Below are 19,263 nucleotides of genomic sequence, written 5' to 3'. Positions count from 1 at the left end.
AGAATATACTCTGTTTTCAATAATAATTCAGTGGAGGGGAATTAATTTTTCCATTAAAAGTATGTGTTTAAATATAAGAGAAGTGAAATGTTGAATGTTACATTCTTTTGAACTAAAAAAAAAGCTATGCAATAAACATCTTAAGTCATATTACCAGGAGACTGTGAGTTATAAGCTTGAAGTATGAGTAGGGACAAAGATTCATTATCAAAATGGTACCTTGTCTTTATACTTGTATAACTATTTATCATCTGGGCTTGATGGTGGAAAATAGGGAAATGGCTTTACTGTCTCTCTTTAAGCTGGCTGTTTTGGGTTTCCCTTTTCTCTCCTTGAATAATATATAAAGTAGAACTCATAGCTTTAAGCAGGGGATTTATACAGACATATACATATATATATGTTTACATTTTTGTCTTTTGTCTTTTTACGGCTACACCTGTGGCATATGGAGGTTCCCAGGCTAGGGGTTGAATCAGAGCTGCAGCTGCTGGCCTATGCCACAACCACAGCAATGCCAGATCCAAGCCATGTCTGCAACCTACACCATAGCTCACGGCAATGTTGGATCCTTAACCCACTGAGCAAGGCCGGGGATTGAACCCACGTCCTCCTGGATAATAGTAGGGTTTGTTAACCACTGAGCCACGATGGGAACTCCAAGACACATACATATTAAGAGATTTAAAATTCAGCCCAGGCATTGATGATACTAAGGAATTATTATTTTTTATTTCATTTTTAATTGAAATATAGTTGTTTTACAACGTTATATTAGTTTCTGGTGTACAGCAAAGTGATACAGTTTTATACATATGTGTGTGTACTTTTTCATTATAGGTTATTATAAGATATTGAATCTAATTCCCTATGCTATATAGTAGGACTTTGTTATTTTATATATAGTAGTTTGTATCTGCTAATCCCCAACTCCTGACTTATCTCTCCCTTTGGTAACCATAAGTTTGTTTTCTATGTCTGTGGGTCTATTTCTGTTTTGTAAACAAGTTCATTTGTATATTTTAGATTCCACATATAATTGATATCATAACATATTAGTCTTTTTCTGTCTGACTTATTTCACTTAGTATTTTTGTTTTATTTGGTTTGGTTTTGTCTTTTTTAGGACCACAGCCATGAAATACAGAAGTTCCCAGGTTAGGGGTTAAATCTGAGCTGTAGCTCCCGGCATATGCCACAGCCACAGTAATGCCAGATCTGAGCTGCATCTGTGACCTACACTGCAGCTTTACAGCCATGATGGATCCTTAACCCAAGGTCAAGGATTGAACCCACATTCTCATGGATGCTTGCCAGGTTCTTAACCTGCCGAACCACAGTGGGAACTCCTATGCTTCACTTGGTATGATAATCTCTAGTTCCATCCCCATGTCCAAATGGCATTATTTCATTATTTTTTATGGCTGAATAATATTCCAGATTGTGTGTATATGTGTTTGTGTGTACATATATATACATATATGTAAATATATATATATACAGCACATCTTCTTTATCCATTCCTCTGTTGATGGACTTTTAGGTTGCCTCCATGTCTTGGCTATTATAAATAGTGCCGCTATGAACTTGGGGTACATGTATCTTTTTGAATTAGAGTTTTCATCTTTTTCCAGATATTCCAGATATATCCCAGGAAGTGGGATTGCTGGACTGTATGGTAACTCTGTTTTTAGTTTAAGGAACCGCTGTACTGTTTTGCATGGTGGCTGCACCAATTTACATTCCCAAAAACAATGTAGAAGGCTTTCCTTTCTCCACACCCTCTGTAGCATTTATTGTTTGTGAACTTTTTAATGATGGCTACTCTGACCAGTGTGAGGTGATACTTCATTGTAGTTTTGATTTTCATTTCACTAATAAGTAGCAATGTTGAACATCTCTTCATGTGCCTATTGGCCATCTGTGTGTCATCTTTGGAGCAATGTCTATTTAGGTCTTCTGTCCATTTTTGTTTGGGTTGTTTGCTTTTTTGTTATTGAGTTGTATGAGCTGTTTGTATATTTTGGAAATTAAGCCCCTGTTGGTTGCATTGTTTGCAAATATTTTCTCCCGGTACATAGGTTGTCTTTTTGTTTTGTTTATGGTTTCCTTTGCTGTGGAAAAAAAAAAAAAAGCTTATAAATTTGATGAGGTCACATTTGTTTATTTTTTTGCTTTTATTTCTTTTGTCTTCGTATAGCTTTGAAGACTGACCTAAGAAATTAAAATTAATCATCTACTGAGGGATCTGAATGTATCTTTATGTATCAACTTATCTAGGCCAGAAGATGCCCAGATATTTGATTAAACATTGTTCTGGGTGTGTCTGTGAGGGTGTTTCTGGATGAGATTAACATTTAACCTTTGTATTGGTAGACTTGGTAAAGCAGATTGCCCTCCCTACCATGAATGGGCCTCATCCAATCAGTTGAAGGCCTGAGGTCAACAAAAAGGCAGAGGAAGAAGGAACTTTTTCCCTGCTTAACTGCCTTTGATCTGGGACATCAGTTTTGTTCCTTGCCTTCAAATGTTGAACTGAACCATTCGCTCTTTCTGGGTCTCCAGGGTTGCTGATTGCAGATCTCAAGACTTAGCAGCTTCCATAGTTGCGTGAGCCAATTCCTTATAATAAATACACTCACATATTCACATACAAGCATACTGTTGGTTCTCTTTCTCTGGAGAACACTGACAGGTATAGTATTTATTGTTTATATTTTTATTTTCTGTATGTTTCAACATTTTCTTGATGAACAATTGGGAGAAAAAGCCGTTTAAATCTCAATCAAAACTTCAGTCTTGGAGTTGCTGTTGTGGCGCGGCAGAAACAAAACCAACTAGGAACCATGAGGTTGGAGGTTCGATCCCTGGCCTCGCTCAGTGGGTTAAAGGATTAGACCCCTAGCCTGGGAACCTCCACATGCCACGGATGCAGCCCTAACAAGACAAAAAGACAAAAAAACACCCAAAAAACAAAAAAACTTCAGTCTCTCATCTAGTATAAAGCTCCTACCTATGCTTACTTTATCTCATGCCTGACCTATACTTCTCCAAATAAGCAGTGTGGCAAAGGAATGTGGTCTGTTTCTTTATTCTTACTTCTCCCCTTCTCTCCTAGTCTTCTGCTGTATCTGGCTTCTGAGTTGGCAGTTAGGGTGAATGTTGAGTGAGAACAGAGAGCAGAATGGTAGGATCTTTCTTTCTTTCTTTTTTTTTTTTTTTGGTCTTTTTGCCTTTTCTAGAGCCGCTCCTGCGGCACATGGAGGTTCCCAGGCTAGGGGTCGAATCGGAGCTGCAGCCGCTGGCCTACACCACAGCCACAGCAACGAGGGATCGGAGCTGCATCTGCAACCTACACCACAGCTCACAGCAACACTGGATCCTTAACCCACTGAGCAAGGCCAGAGATCAGACCTGCCACGTCATGGTTCCTAGTCGGATTCGTTAACCACTGCGCCACTGCGGGAACTCCTGGTAGGATCTTTCTCGACTGGTCCTGCCATAGTCTAGCATTGGTGCCCTTTGTGTGGTTGATGACCAAATACTACCTGTTTTTCTCTTTCATGAAATGAGTGTGCGTGTGTGTGTGTGTGTGCACACATACGTGTGCACTTATTTCCTCCCTACCAACTAGGGACCTTGGCAATGTACCATTCATTCTGTGGGTCATATATTTTGCAACTGATATCTTATAGATCCCTCTCCTCCTCTTATTCAAATAACACTCTCCTAGGCTCCTCCAGCTATAGATAGTTTTTTTTTCCTTCGTGAAAGCAAAGCTTGACTGCCTTATAAAATGTCCGCTAGTTCACAAGGTATTTTCTGACCCTACCATAATGTAAAAGGGCAGACTTCTTATGTTGCTGCCTCTTCTCCTGCTCTGTTCCATCTTTGTCTTTATATGTGTATTTATTTTTACTGTGTAACAAACCCTCCTAAAACTTAGTGACTTAAAATAAAATAACAACCCTTTAATATTACTGTGCTTGGGCAGTTCTGTTGATTGTGGCTGGACTCCCTCATGCATCTGCCATCAGATACAAATCAGCCAAGTGACTCTGGAGTTGGATGAATATCAGAGTGATTGGGATGACAGGGCCATGTGTCTTTGACCATTCACCATCTAGCCTGGGCTCTTCCATGTGGCAGCAGAGCTAATGTGAGAGAGTAGAAGTAATCAAGGCCCTTTGAATCTTGGGCTTCAAGCTGGCATACCATTGTTTCCTTTTCTATTGGCCAATGCAAGACCCAAGATCACCCCAGATTCAAGGAGTAGAAAATAGATTCTACTTCCCTTTCTCCCTTCCTCCTCCCTCCCTTCCCCCTTCCTTCCTTCCTTTTTTTTTCCCAATTGAGGCCACGGCATGCAGAAGTTACTGGGCCAGGAGTTGAACCTGCCACAGCTGTATCTAAAGCCACATCAGTGACAACATCAGATCCTTAACCTCCTGAATCACGAGGAAACTCCTAGACTCTACTTCTTTATGGGAGAACCAACAGAAATAATTGTAATAATTTTTGCAAACAATCAACTACAAAGTATGAATAGATACTCTAGACATATATGTAATCTCCCTTGATTCACCACCACCTTCATATGATAGAAATGTGCTATGAACTTCTGAAGCTCAGCTAATATCAGCTCCCTGATCTCTTTTAGGAGTTCTACTACCCTCCTTAGATGTGAGGCATGAGGAGAAGGAATACCTGTTCTTATTAATAATTTAACAGAGGAGGATTAATGTTTTTTTCCATTAAAATGGTATTCAAAGTAGAGTTTAACCATAATAGAAGTGATACACTGAAATGCTTTTTTTTTTTTTTTTTTTTTTGCTTTTTAGGGCCATACCCATGGCATTTGCAAGTTCCCAGGCTAGGGGTTGAATCAGAGCTACAGCTGCTGGCCTATGCAACAGTCACAGCAATGTGGGATCTGAGCTGTGTCTGTGACCTACATCACAGCTCACAGAAACGTCAGATCCTTAACCCACTGAAGGAGGCCTGGGATCGAACCCACATCCTCATGGATACTAGTCAGATTCGCTTCTGGTGTGCCACAGTGGAAACTCCCAAAATGCATGTTCTAAACTAAACAATAACAAAACATCTTGTAAAAAAGCATCAGAAATCAAATTCTCAGGGAACCTGTAGCTTTCTATAGGGAGAAAAGAAAAATGACACATTTTTCACTCACTTGTTCTATACAGCCCTTTGAAAGACACTTGTCTTGGTGAATCCTGTCCAGTGATAGGCTGGTCACTATCCAGGATCAGTTGGATCACCTGTTAGCAAGATTTGCATGATGGTTCTCTTTAGAATGTATTGGGAGTTTCCGGTGTGGCACAGCAGAAACAAATCTGACTAGGAACCGTGAGGTTGCAGGTTCGATCCCTGGCCTTGCTCAGTGGGTTAAGGATCCAGCATTGCCATGAGCTGTGGTGTAGGTTGCACATGAGGCTCAGATCTAGCATTGCTGTGGCTGTGGCGTAGGCTGGAGGCTACAGCTCCAATTCGACCCCTAGCCTGGGAACCTCCATATGCTGCAGGTGTGGCCCTAAAAAGCAAAAAAAAAGAATGTGTTGGACTTTCGTTCATTGTCCCTTCTTTGAACTTTAACTGCATCTATGAAACAACAGGAAATGCCAGTTAACATCTGATTTAGCTTAAATGTGAGGAAATAGGGAAATGTGGGACTCTAGCTAGGGCTGTCTGGATGATTATTCTTCCTTATGAGGATTGAAATAGGCCATTCATAATGACTTGCAAATCTAAATCACTTAAAAATACATTTTTGGATGTTCTCACTGTGGTGCAGTGGGTTAAGGATCCAGCATTGTCTCTGAAGTGGTGCGGGTTTGATCCCTGGCACAGTGGGTTAAGGATCATGTGTTGCCGCACCTGTGGCTTAGGTTGCAGGTGCAACCCAGATTCAGTCCCAGGTCCAGGAACTTCCATATGCTGTGGGTGTGGCCAAAAAAGAACAAAAACACATTTTGTTTTTTTTTTTCTGTGAAGTTGGTGGTTCTTGCCCCCCTTGCCTGGCCTTACCCATGGCATGAGGAAGTTCCCCAGGGATCAAACCTGGGCCACAGCAGCAACCCAAGCCACTGCAGTGACAATGCTGGATCCTTAACCCTCTGTGCCACATGGGAACTCCCAAGTCTGTGGTTCTTATTTAAGCATGTTGATGATTGTACTTTCAAAACATTACTTGTGTCAGTCTTAACTAAAGACCTTCTTAATGCCTAAAATTAACTCAGAAAATGATGTTTCATATATAAAGTAAAACTCTCCTTTAACGCATGTCACTTTGTTAGGACCATGATAAACATTTCAACTAAAAACACTTGCTTTTTTTTTAAAGGTATTGAGTAGTATCAGTTCAATAATTCATAATCCAAGAGCTCCAGTAACAATTTATAAACAGAGCAAAGGTGGAGCCCAACATTTTAGTAAAGATCTTGTTCAAGATTGTGGATTTGAGCATCTTGTTCCTATCATAGAAATGTGGGCAGATCAACTGACTTCCTTAAAGGTAAGGGGTTGAATATTCTTTACATGCTTTGAAAATCTCTTGAAGTCTATGGGCTTCATTAATAGGACTAGCCTTAATTTTTTGTTTGCTTATTAAAAAGGCTTAGTTTATCTCAAACTTGAATCTTGCTACTTATTTATCTTTGCCTCCTATAAAGTTCTACCAAATAAGACATTTTTTAGGCCTATTGCCATGTTGAAAATCTGTAGTGGATCCACTTTGTATTTCTTTCTTTCTTTTTTTTTTTTTTGTCTTTTTGCCTTTTCTGGGACCGCTCCCTCGGCATATGGAGGTTCTCAGGCTAGGGGTCTAATTGGAGCTGTAGCTGCCGGCCTACACCAGAGCCACAGCAACGCAGGATCTGAGCTGCGTCTGTGACCTACACCACAGCTCAGGGCAATGCCAGATCCTTAACCCACTGAGCAAGGCCAGGTATTGAACCCGCAACCTCATGGTTCCTAGTCGGGTTCGTTAACCACTGCACCAAGATGGGAACTCCCCACTTTGTATTTCTAGGCCCTTCCCAGTTCTCCCTCCATCTCCCTCTCTTTGGTATCCCTGTACTACAGATTCTCCTGGCTCTTAGTCCTCTTCAGATATGATATCTTATCCTTTATTTCATTTTGTTTGAGAATGTTTTCTCTCTCTTCATATTTTAAATTATTTTCCTTCTCTCAAAACTGAGCTTATCTCCACCTCTATCTGTTGTCTAGAGCAGATAACTACTATTACCTATACTGTCTATCCATGGAAGATTAACATTTCTTCACTTTAAAGAGTTATTCTGTATTCTTGATTGTATAACTAGGTTTTTTTTTTTTTTTCAGTTTTTGTTAAGTAGTTCATGGATAGGTTAATTGATAAAGGCAGCAGCATTTAATTTCTGCTTATTTAAGTAATAATATTTTGATATATTGAATCAAATATATTAAAATTAATGTCACCTGTTTCTTGTTACTTATTTTTTTGGCTGCTCCTGCGGCATACAAACATTCCCAGACTTCCATAGCTTCTCAGGTTGTGGCCAGGTATCAAACCTGGTCCACAGCTGTAACCAGAGCCATAGCAGTGACAACACTAGATCCTTAACCCACCAAGCCACAAGGGAACTCCTCTTTTTACTTTTTAAAATGTGGCTACTAGACAATATTACTGTGACATACATTTCTTTTGGACAAAATTGTTCTAAAGGGCCAAACAGTGTACCATGTGCATAGTAGATGCTCTATAAATATTTATTGATTGTCTATTCTTAGACTTCCACACTTTTAGGAGCCTTGCTTGTGCAGTTTTAAATAGGACAAAATGGCTAGGCCAAGAAAACTAAGTAGGCTGTCATGAAAATTAAGTAGAATTATTTTAGGCATCCTCTTGAATTAAAAACTTTCCTGGAGATACATGGATGGATCTTGAAAATATTATCCTAAGTGAAAGAAGCCAGTCACAAAAGGCCACTTACTGTATGATTCTATTTTTTTTTTTTTAAGTAAAATCCTCAGAATAGGTAAATCCATAGAAACAGAAGTAGATTAGTAGTTACCCAGGGGCTGGGAACAGAAGAGAATAGCTGCTCATGGGTACAGGGTTTTTCTTTTTTTGGAGTGATGGAAATGTTCTAGAATTAGTTACTGGTGATGGTTGTACATCTCTGTAAATAAGTAAAAACTGCTGAATTGAACCCTTAAAGAGGATGAATTTTATGGTATGTGAATTACATCTCAATAAATCTGTTATTTAAAAAAAATCAAGGACATGGGTATTCCCACTGTGGTGCAGTGGGTTAATGATCCAGTCTGTCTCTATGTCATTGCCGGTTCAATCTCCAGCTTAGAGCAGTGGGTTAAGGATCCATCATTGCCACAGCTGTAGTGCAGGCTGAAATGTGGCTTGGATTTGATCCCTGGCCTGGGGACATCCATAGGCCATGGGTGCATCCAAAAAAGGAAAAAATAAATAAATAAATGAATAAATAAATAAATAAATATCGAGCACAGAATAGAAAGCATAAGATTTTTTGTCAATAATTCAGAATAATTAAATATCTGCTACTAATAAATAACATGTAATTGCTTTAAGCATCTGGATTCTAAACTGGTAATGGTGGAGTTCCTGCTGTGGTGTAGTGGGTTGAGAATTTGACTGCAGCAGCTCAGGTCGGTGCAGAAATGTGAGTTCAATCCCTGGCCTGGTGCAGTGGGTCAGAGGAGCTGGTGTTGCCAGAGCTGCCATGTAGGCTGCAGCTATAGCTTGGATTCAGTCCTTGGCTCAGGAACGTCTCTATGCCACAGGTGCAGCCATCTAAACAAAACAAAACAAAACAAACCTGGTAATGGTACTTAAAAAACAACAACAACTGATGATGGTTTATATATATAAAATCTGCCTGGATAATTATATTTTATTAGTGTCATTATGGAAACTTTAAAAATCAATAATAGCATATCTTTTTTTTTTGTTATGAAGGATTTGTATAAGTCCTTGAAAATACTATCAGCAGAACTGGTGCCTTGGCATAATTTGAAGAAGCAGGATGAAAATGAAGGTATCAAAGTTGAAGATCTGTTGTTTATGGTAGATACCATGTTAGAAGAACTTGAAAATAAAGAAAAGGTAAAACTTATATAAATGTTCACACTTTAATATACTGTTATCTTGGAAACTGATAATAATGAGAAAGATGCTCTATTAGACCTCTGTTTCTCTTTTTAAAGTTTTTATTAAAGATTTGGAATAATTTTAAGATGTAAGCTTTCTTTTTTTCCTTCTCTTTTGGGCAGGACAGTAATATGCCAGACTTTCAAATTTTGCAAGCAATTGTTTCTCACTTCCAAAAATTATTTGATGTGCCTTCTTTAACTGGAGTGTATCCACGAATGAATGAAGTTTATACTAGGCTTGGAGAAATGAACAATGCTGTGAGAAACCTCCAAGAACTCTTAGAACTAGGTGATGACCTTTTGTCATTTTTGGCCCCCTAAGAATTATTATTAATAAATCAAGAAAAAGTAGGTTAAAAAATTGAGGCTATTTGAAGCATAAAATATTTGATTTAATGATTTTAAAAATTCTTTTTAAAAATATTCTATTCTTTTATTTCTCTTTTGCAGATAGTTCATCCTCATTGTGTGTGCTGGTGAGCACAGTTGGAAAATTGTGTAGGCTGATTAATGAAGATGTGAATGAAAAGGTTATGCAGGTATTGGGACCTGAAGACCTCCAAAGGTATTTATTTAAAAAAAAGGTTGCAAAATATAATCCAGAATATTTGGAGTGGTGAAATTAAAAACTTTGAAAACTTCATAAATTATTTACCTTTCCTTTTGGAGTAGCATTTTTTAAGTAACTTGACAATCTAAAATAATCTCAAGACCTTTGTGATGGGGGAATGTCAGGTGTTTTCAAAATAAAAATAGATTCTAGGGCCTATAAGTTTACATTGGGTGGGTCAGGACTCCAGCATTATTGCTATAAGCTTGTTCCCAAGGGAAATTTTATATATATATATATATATATATATATATATATATATATATATGGAGAAATTCAAACCTTGTTAGCAACTTCATATGAGTACAGAATATATGAGCAAGTCCAATTTTTAGTACATTACCGTAATTTTTAGTACATTAATAAAAACTTTAAAAAGAGAAACAGAGGTCTAATAGAGTATCTGTGAATAATCACAAACAGTATGTGTATTATTTGATGAGAAGGAGTAGGGATTAGGGATTTTTTTTTTTAAAGCTAGGCATCTCTAATATAAAACCTGATTAAAAAAAAATAATAAAACATTATAGCTCTACTCTTCCTCTGCCTCCTCCCCGAGATTCTATACTGCAGCATATGGGAAGGGAATGCATACATATAACACTTATTACAAACATGCTGCATGTTTTCCACAAAGAGCCCTTACCAAATCTGAAACTTGAATTTTCTGATACTTGATGCTTTTTAAAGGAACTGTTGGTCTTTTTCTCCTTCCTGCGATTTTGCTTATTACTGATACTTATTCTTAATATTTAATAGAATATTGGATATAAAAGCCAGTTATTTTTAGAAAATATTATAAAAGCATGGTCTCTTAAGAATCCTCAAGCTAAATAGAAAGTTCCTATATTAGAAATGTTATATAGATTTAACGTTGGAACAGATAATTACACTGATAATAGAATTTTTTTAGAAAATTGTTACTAGATGAACAAAGAGCTCAAAAAGGAAGGATTGCAGTAAATGATTATTAAACTTATATTTAAATTAGCAGGACACTTTCTTTTCATCTTGAAATGTTCTATGTTCAATCTGATGCAAGAACCCTAAGAAAATTCAGTGTAAACTGTGCATTTTTTTTTAAAGCATTATCAACAAATTGGAAGAACATGAGGAATTTTTCCCAGCATTTCAGGCATTTACTAATGATCTTCTTGAAATCTTAGGTAAGCTTGGTGGTGGTGGTTAAATTTTGAGTCTCAAGATGTCAGTGGGTTTGAGGAAAGAGTATTTCTTAGTCACTGGATTAGTGTTTTACCTAGAGTGGCAGAAAGTGCCCGGAAACCACTAACAGTTCTGGAAACAAACTTCTAACTTGCAGTTTAAGTTGGTTGGGGTTAGTTTACAAAACAGAGAAGCACATAATCCTTTAAAGAGCTGGAGGCTGCCTTCATTTTAGGACTTAAATAAGAAATGGGGAGTTCCTGTCGTGGCGCAGTGGTTAACGAATCCGACTAGGAACCATGAGGTTGCGGGTTCGGTCCCTGCCCTTGCTCAGTGGGTTAACGATCCGGTGTTGCCGTGAGCTGTGGTGAAGGTTGCAGACGCGGCTCGGATCCCTCATTGCTGTGGCTCTGGCGTAGACCGGTGGCTACAGCTCCGATTCGACCCCTAGCCTGGGAACCTCCATATGCCGCGGGAGCGGCCCAAGAAATGGCGACAACAACAGCAACGACAATAACAACAACAACAAAAGACAAAAAAAAAAAAAAAAAGAAAAGAAAAGAAATGGCCTTACCCCGGCTAGGTGCAATTTAACCCTGAATCTGTCATTGCCTAATGAGAAATGTACACAGAATTTATGATATTGGAAGCTATGTGGTTTTTTTCGCTTCTTCCTCCTCCTCCTTTTTCTTCTTCTTTTTTTTTTTGCCTTTTTTTGCCATTTCTTGGGCCGCTCCCTTGGCACATGGAGGTTCAAATTGGAGCTATAGTCACCCAGCCTACACCAGAGCCACAGCAACACAGGATCCGAGCCAAGCATCTGCAACCTTCACCACAGCTCACGGCAACGCCGGATCCTTAACCCACTGAGCAAGGCCAGGGATCCAACCGCAACCTCATGGTTCCTAGTCGGATTCATTAACCACTGCACCACGACGGGAACTCCCTACCTTGTTTTTTAAATATACAAATTAATTTTTCTTCTCTGGTAATAAAAAGTAATATAAAGTAAATATCTGTAGAGAGGAGGAGATAAATTTATAAATCTGTAGAAGGAAAGAGATACATTTACACTCTTGGTCAGGTTGAGGGCTTTATTAATAGTAATATCTCTTAAAGGGAAAAAAAGGTAATTTGCTTAGGAATCATAGGCAAAATAGAGACTGAGGTCCTTACTTTAAATGTGGTTATATATGACTAACGGTAATTTATCTTACTGTTAAGACTTCTTTTTTTAAAAAAAAAAAGTTTAAATTGATTTATTCATTAATGAATTCAGGTTTTTCTTTTTCTTTTGAATAGCCCATTTGAAATTGAAAGTTTTGGAGTTCCCTTTATGGCTCATTGGTAACGAACCCAACTAGTATCCATGAGGATGCGGGTTCAATCCCTGACCCTACTCAGTGGGTTAAGGATCTGGCCTTGAGCTGCTGTGTAGGTCACAGTTGTAGCTTAGATCTGGCATTGCTGTAGCTGTGGCGTAGGCTGGCAGCTCCGATTTGACCCCTAGCCTCAGAACTTCCATATGCTATGTGTGTGATCCTAAAAGGAAAAAAAAAAAAAAAAAGAAATTGGAAGTTTTTTTTTTTAAGAATGTTTCCTTGACTTACAAGATTAAATTAGAAGAGGAGATGAGGTTTAGTAGAAGATAAAGAAATGAGTACATTAAAATTTGGTAAGAAGATGAATAAATGAAATAAGTATCTGACTGGAGTATGTAGCCAGGTTGAACATAAATTTTTGTGGCCAATTTTATGTAGACTGAAAGCGAGAGAGAGAGTGGGTGAATATGTTTTAGCTATGCTCATATATTTGAAAAGATCATGCAAGGCAAAATGTAATTTGAAAGTTTAACTTGAGATGTGAAATTGTAGAAATGTGTTGCCTTGTATCTCAAAGAGCCTTGTTTCATGCAGTAATGTGATTTTACTTGCTTTGGAGTAGCGACAAACTTAATGTGTTTCTTGTCATTAATGAATATTTTAATAGGTATGCTGGTAACACTTATTTCAGCATCTTTCTGTAGAAACTTCGTCTCAGATAAGATTCTGAGCAAGGTTCATGTGGAATCATTTGCTTCAATGTATAGAGTTCATCTACACTATCCACCAGATAACTCTGTATATTGGTCACAGTTGAAATTCTGGAGTAAATATTTTATTTAACATTGGAAAGGTAAATCTGTTTTGGCAACCATGACTATTTTTATTATTACTAGATGTCATATTAAGCATCTAGAACTCCAGAGTGGTGTTCAGATATAGAGGACTTTCTTTTTTCTCATGTAAGTGGTATGATCAGCTGAGAAAATTCTTGTATCAGACAAAATCCTTCTCTGTGAGGTTCATTTATAAGGCAGATTTCTCATTTAGTGAAAAAACAGGTGTGATTTTTAGAATAGAGGTCAGGAAATAACATGATCTCGTACCTTACCACAATATACAGTGTGAACCAAATTCTCTGTTGTAGTTTTGTTTATATTTTTTTCCTTTCCTATATTTTTATGCTTTATAAGTAGATTCAGATAGGAATTCTGACTGAAGTCAGGAGCTTAAACAGCATGGGTCGTGTGTTTAGGCTAGAGGAAGAACAACCAATATCCAGCTAAACACAGAGGAAGGAAGAGAGATGGAATCTAAGGAAGCATGTTTTTATGTTAAAGAATTGAGTTTACGAACGGTGACCTAGCAGAATAATCTAGAAAAAAGTAGGTGAGCATTTGGAGAACCTGCCACAGAGACTTACCTTAAGTAGGGCTGGAGTCTGGATAAAGAGAGGAAGGACTTTCCTTCCTCAGTGGCCAGAAGCTTTTGGACAGTGATTTCTAACATAGTCTGGTTGGAAGAAGATAGTTTTAGGAAGAGAAATCAAATTCAGAAAGAACCCGAACTATCTGGTAAGCTGGACGAGGCTAAGCTCTATGATACATTGCATCTGAGATCTGTACTCTGAGACACTTCACACCTTATATTAGGTAGATAGGTTTCATCCTAAAAAAGTAGACCTAAGAGCAATCCTACTAAGGCAAAATCTTTGTCAGAAGTAGGATAGGACTGTGTTCCAAGAGGAGAAATCCCAGCGTCTTTAGATGGGGGCTCAGGAGAGAGATGGCCTCTGTTGGGGATTTCACCATGTGGGCTCACCCATGTAATTAGAGAGGCAGTAGTGTAATATCATAAATGTGGCTAGTAGGATCTGTTAATAAGAGCACATTGCTAATATCAGAGTCAGAGGGTGCTTTTGTAGGTATGTGGTAGCTTTTACAAATAGGTGCCCTGTGAAGAAGCATCTGTACCTGAATTAGTGATACTGCTATCAACACTATTGGAGAAAAATTTCACATTCATGAAAGCACTAGTGTTGTTGCCTTTGTGTTTGAGGTTTACCTTTGCATAGAGATTTTCATTTCATCTAAGCCTAACACTGGATAAAGCTACTCTTTTATTTTTCTTGTTTTTTTTTTTGTTACAGAAATTGATGACTTGGATGCCATTGTACCTGCAGTAAGGAAATTAAAAATACTTTCATACTGAAAACAAATCAAATCATTTTACTGTGTAAATTGCATTCTTAACATTCCAAGTATTTTATAAGGTTGATCTTACTTTCAGACAAGGGTTATAAAATGTATTTACTCTCAAAATTCACCCCCTTGTTTGGGTTGGATCCTTCTTCATCCATACAATTTTTAACTCTGAGATTCTTTTATAGGAAACAGTAGCTAAGTTTAAGTAGTAAATTAACTTTAGATCCTTTAATCATTCCTTAAGCAATTCTTCAGTGCTTACAATTTAAGATTGTTTTAAAGTACAGTGTGTGAATAAGAGAGAAACTCAGGGAGTGATAGTGCAAGTATAGAAAGGTTGCATTTAAGTTCTGAGATTAGTAATCTTTTTGGTTCTGGGAGCAAGGAATGCCAATGGCTCTCTGTAGTCCAGCCAGCAGGAAGCTATTGCTTTCCTGGCAAGGAAATGGCACTTTTTATTTAGATATCTCTTATAACACTTGCCCTTTCAGAGCAGAAGGAAGAAAAGGAAGAAGGAAAAAGTGTTTGATTGTGTTAGGGTAGGAAATGAATTATGAGATAAAATAGATGAGTAGGTAGAAGTCTCTCATTAAAAAAGTATCTTTTTTGCTATCTTGATGTGATGTACTTTTTATAAAGGCATGAGATCTTAAATAAAATTTTTGTAAAGAATTTCCAAGCATAAGTGTTCTCAGTGATTTATTTGTATTCTTCACAAATGAGTCATGTTCTCTTACTAGGCTGAGACCTCCTTGGGCAACGTGTTCACCCTTGCTGCATTTTTCATAAGAATAGTTTTCCTGTTGCTTTCTACTTACTCTCTATTCTCAATATTCATTCTGATTTTTTTTCTTTCTATCTTTTTAGGACCACGCCCATGGCATATGGAAGTTCCTGGTTAGGGGTCGAATCAGAGATGTAGCTGCTGGCCTGCACCGCTGCCACAGCAACATAGCATCAGAATTGCTGGCCTACACCACAGCCACAGCAACATAGGATCGGAGTTGAGTCTGCAACCTACACCACAGCTCCCCACACTGCTGGATCCTTAACCCACTGAGCGAGGCCAAGTTTTGAACCCATGTCCTCATGCATACTAGTTGGGTTACTGCTGAGCCATGACAGGAACTCCCATTCTGATTTTCTTAAAGGTCAAGTGTTCTGCTTCACATCCATGAGTACAGGCCTCTTTGGGTTACTGCCACTTCCTCACGCTTTACCCCCACTTTTATAAGTAGCAAGCCTAGGAAGACTTCTCCCTTCTTCCTTATTCTTATTCATTGTCTTGTAGACTATTGTAAATAATTTCTAGGAAGCAGCATAGTGGAATGTCAGTAAATAAGATCCAGATTCTAAGTATGGTGACCTTTGGGGGATAAGACATAAGGTAGTATCTTAAGTTCCTTCTAGATGATTTAAAATTGTTTTATTTGCCTGCAATTACATTTCTAAACACTAGCCTACAATTTATGAAAGAACCTGTGTCTTTGAGGGTTGGTTAGAAAAAGTTTTGCATATTCAATTATATAAATACTCTTAGTTGATTAGATTATTCCAAGAAATTATTATGAGCCAGTTTGGAAATCCAACAGTTTTTGAAAGGAAGAAATACAATTTTTTAAAATTTAAGTATAGTTGATTTACAGTATTGTTTCTGGTGTACAGAAAATTGGTTCAGTTATACATATGTACATATTCTTTTTCATATTCTTTTCTTTTTTTTTTTTTTTGTCTTTTTGCCTTTTCTAGGCCCGCTCCCGCGGCATATGGAGGTTCTCAGGCTAGGGGTCGAATTGGAGCTGTAGTCACCTGGCCTACGCCAGAGCCACAGCAACACGGGATCCGAGCTGCGTCTGCAACCTACACCACAGCTCAGGGCAACGCTGGATCCTTAACCCCCTGAGCAGGGCCAGGGACCGAACCCGCAACCTCATGGTTCCCAGTCAGATTTGTTAACCACTGCGCCACAATGGGAACTCTCATATTCTTTTCCATTATGGTTTATTATAGGACATTGTATATAGTTCCCTGTGCTATACAGTAGCCCTTGTTTATCTATTTCATATATTGTAGTTTGTCTCTGCTAATCCCAAACTCCTAATTTATCCCTCCCCGATTCTCTTTCCCCTTTGGTAAGCATAATTTTTTTTTTTTTTATTTTACTGAAGTATCGTTGATTTGCAATGTTGTGTTAATTTCTGCTATACAGCAAAGTTAATCAGTTATAATATATATGTTATTTTTCATATTCTTTTCCATTATGGTTTATTACAGAACATTGAATGTAATTCCCTGTGCTGTACAGTAGGACTTTGTTTATCATGCTATATATAATAGTTCGCATCTCCTAATCCCAGACTCCCAATCCATCCCTCCCTGCCTCCTTGGCAATCACAAGTCTATTCTCTATATCTGTGAGTCTGTTTCTGTTGCATAGGTAAGTTCATTTATGTCATATTTTAGATTCTGTGTAAAGGTGATATCATATGATATTTGTCTTTTTGTGTCTGACTTCACCTAGTTATGATAATCTCTGGGTCCATCCATGTTGCTGCAAATGGCATTATTTCATTCTTTTTTATTTCTGAGTAGTATTGAGTATATATATCACATCTTTTTTATCCATTCATCTGTCAGTGGACATTTAGGTTGTTTCCATGTCTTGGTTATTGTGAATAGTGCCGCTATGAACATAGCAGTTCATGTATCTTTTTGAATTATAGTTTTGTCCAGATATATGCCCAAGAGTGGGATTGCTGGATCATATGGCAACTCTGTTTTTAGTTGTTTAAGGAACCTCCATACTGTTTTCCATAGTGGCCTGCACCAATTTACATTCCCACCAACAGTGTAGAAGAGTTCCCTTTTTCTGCATATTCTCTCTTGCATTTGTTATTTGTAGATTTTTTAATAATGGACATTCGGACCAGTGTAAGGTGGACCTCATTATAGTTTTCATTTACATGAAAGAAATATAATGTAAAAATTAAGTTAATCTAAATTTGTCTGCTAATTTAAAAGCCTCTGGTTAACTCTTAGTTTAAAACAGAGGTTTTCAATTTGATATCACTTGTAAAATAGGGCACAAATGAACCTCTTTATAGAACAGAAACAAACAGACCCATGGATATAGACAACAGACTTGTGGTTGCCAAGGGGGAGGGAGGGAGTGGGATGACTGAGACTTTGGTGTTGGTAGATGGACACTATTTCATTTAGAATGGATGAGCAATGAGGTCCTATTATATATCTCTTGGGGTAGATCATGATAGAAGATAATATGAGAAAAAGAATGTATATATGTGTATGACTGGGTCACAGTGCTGTACAGCATAAATAGAACACTGTAAATCAACTATAATAAAAATAAAATAAAAAATAAATTTACAAGCTCTTCCTCAGAGATCTTGGAATTTTTTGGAGGGCCACTGAGAGCAGTAGTACCACTCCTAGGAAGAACATTAGGCTCTATCAGATCTACTTTATCCAATTTTAGTTATTAAAATATAAGTACTGCAATTATTTAGCTCTTGATTTTTTTTTAGTTTTATTGATGTATAGTTGACATATAATTGTGCATATTTAAAGTATACAATTTGAGGAGGTCCATCGTGGCTCAGGGGTTAACAAACCTGACTAGCATCCATGAAGACATGGGTTCAATCCCTGGCCTCCCTCAGTGGGTTAAGGATCCGGCGATGCCGTGAGCTATGGTGTAGGTCACAGACAGGGCTCGGATCCCGCGTTGCTGTGGCATAGGCTGGCGGCTATAGCTATGATTGGACCTCTAGCCTGGGACCCTCCATATGCCATGGGTGCAGCCTTAAAAAGACTAAATAAATAAATAAAATAAATAAAGTATACATTTCTGATATACATACATATACACATTTGGAACATCACTCCTAAATTTATTTTTTTCCCCTTTGTAATTCCACCCCATTCCATCCCATTCCTAGGCAACAGCTGATCTCCCTTCCATTGTCATAGACTAGTTTGCCTGTTATGGGATTTTACTTTTTTATTTTTGGCTGCACCCACAACATGCAGAATTTCCTGGGCCAGGGATGGAGACTGCACTACAGCTGGGACCCATGCTGCTGCTACAGCAATGCTAGATCCCTAGCCCACTGAGCCATGAAAGAACTTTCATAGGATTTTATATAAGTGGAACCATAAAATATATTCTAAAATATATTCTTTTATTAACTTCTTCCACTTGGCATAGTTATTTCACGATTTTTTGCATGTTATTGCATGTATTAACAGTCCATTTTTATTGCTGTTTTGTATTCCATTGCGTGAATATACCTTAATGTGTCTATCCATTCACCTGTTGATGGAAATTTAGGTTATTTCCAGTTTGAACTACTACAAATAAAACTGCTGTGAACATTCACGTGCAGGTCTTTGTATCGACATATACCTGATACCCACTGTCTTGAAAACTATGGTTTCATATTTTTGTTTTGTTTTGATTTTGGTTTTGGTTGGTACAAGTGCTTCTGGGTTATACTGTCCTGGTTAAAAGTGGAAGTATAGAAGTGTTGTCTGAAAACACGTAGAGTTTCTTATGGTTTTTTTTTTTTTTTTTCTTTTCCTAATTGTATTCCATTGTAGTCAGAGAACATGGACTTTTTGGTATTAAATCTTTGGAATTCATTAAGACTTTCTTTGTGACTATATATATAGTGCTCTTATGGACTTTTTTGGTTTTGTTTTGCTTTTTGTTTTTACTTTTTATGGCTACCCCTGAGAGGGGACATGGAAG

General features: G+C 37.7%; 1 protein-coding gene across 2 annotated transcripts in view; it reads left to right on the top strand.

The window, feature by feature from the left end:
- Nucleotides 1–15,164, top strand: part of CEP70 (centrosomal protein 70) — an 84,026-nt gene extending 68,862 nt beyond the window's left edge. For both annotated transcript variants that reach the window (XM_047783274.1, XM_047783266.1), the window contains 6 exons: nt 6,365–6,535; nt 8,999–9,145; nt 9,313–9,481; nt 9,643–9,757; nt 10,889–10,968; nt 14,438–15,164. In XM_047783274.1, the coding sequence (XP_047639230.1) occupies nt 6,365–6,535; nt 8,999–9,145; nt 9,313–9,481; nt 9,643–9,757; nt 10,889–10,968; nt 14,438–14,499 (744 nt within the window). In that variant the 3' untranslated portion in view covers nt 14,500–15,164. The remainder of the gene's footprint in view (nt 1–6,364; nt 6,536–8,998; nt 9,146–9,312; nt 9,482–9,642; nt 9,758–10,888; nt 10,969–14,437) is intronic.
- Nucleotides 15,165–19,263: the final 4,099 nt, after the last annotated feature.

This window comes from Phacochoerus africanus, chromosome 1, assembly GCF_016906955.1.
Source record: "Phacochoerus africanus isolate WHEZ1 chromosome 1, ROS_Pafr_v1, whole genome shotgun sequence".
In the NCBI taxonomy this organism is placed as follows: Eukaryota; Metazoa; Chordata; class Mammalia; order Artiodactyla; family Suidae; genus Phacochoerus; species Phacochoerus africanus.
Note: the sequence above shows the minus strand (reverse complement) of the source record. Positions and strands in the feature narration are given on the sequence as shown.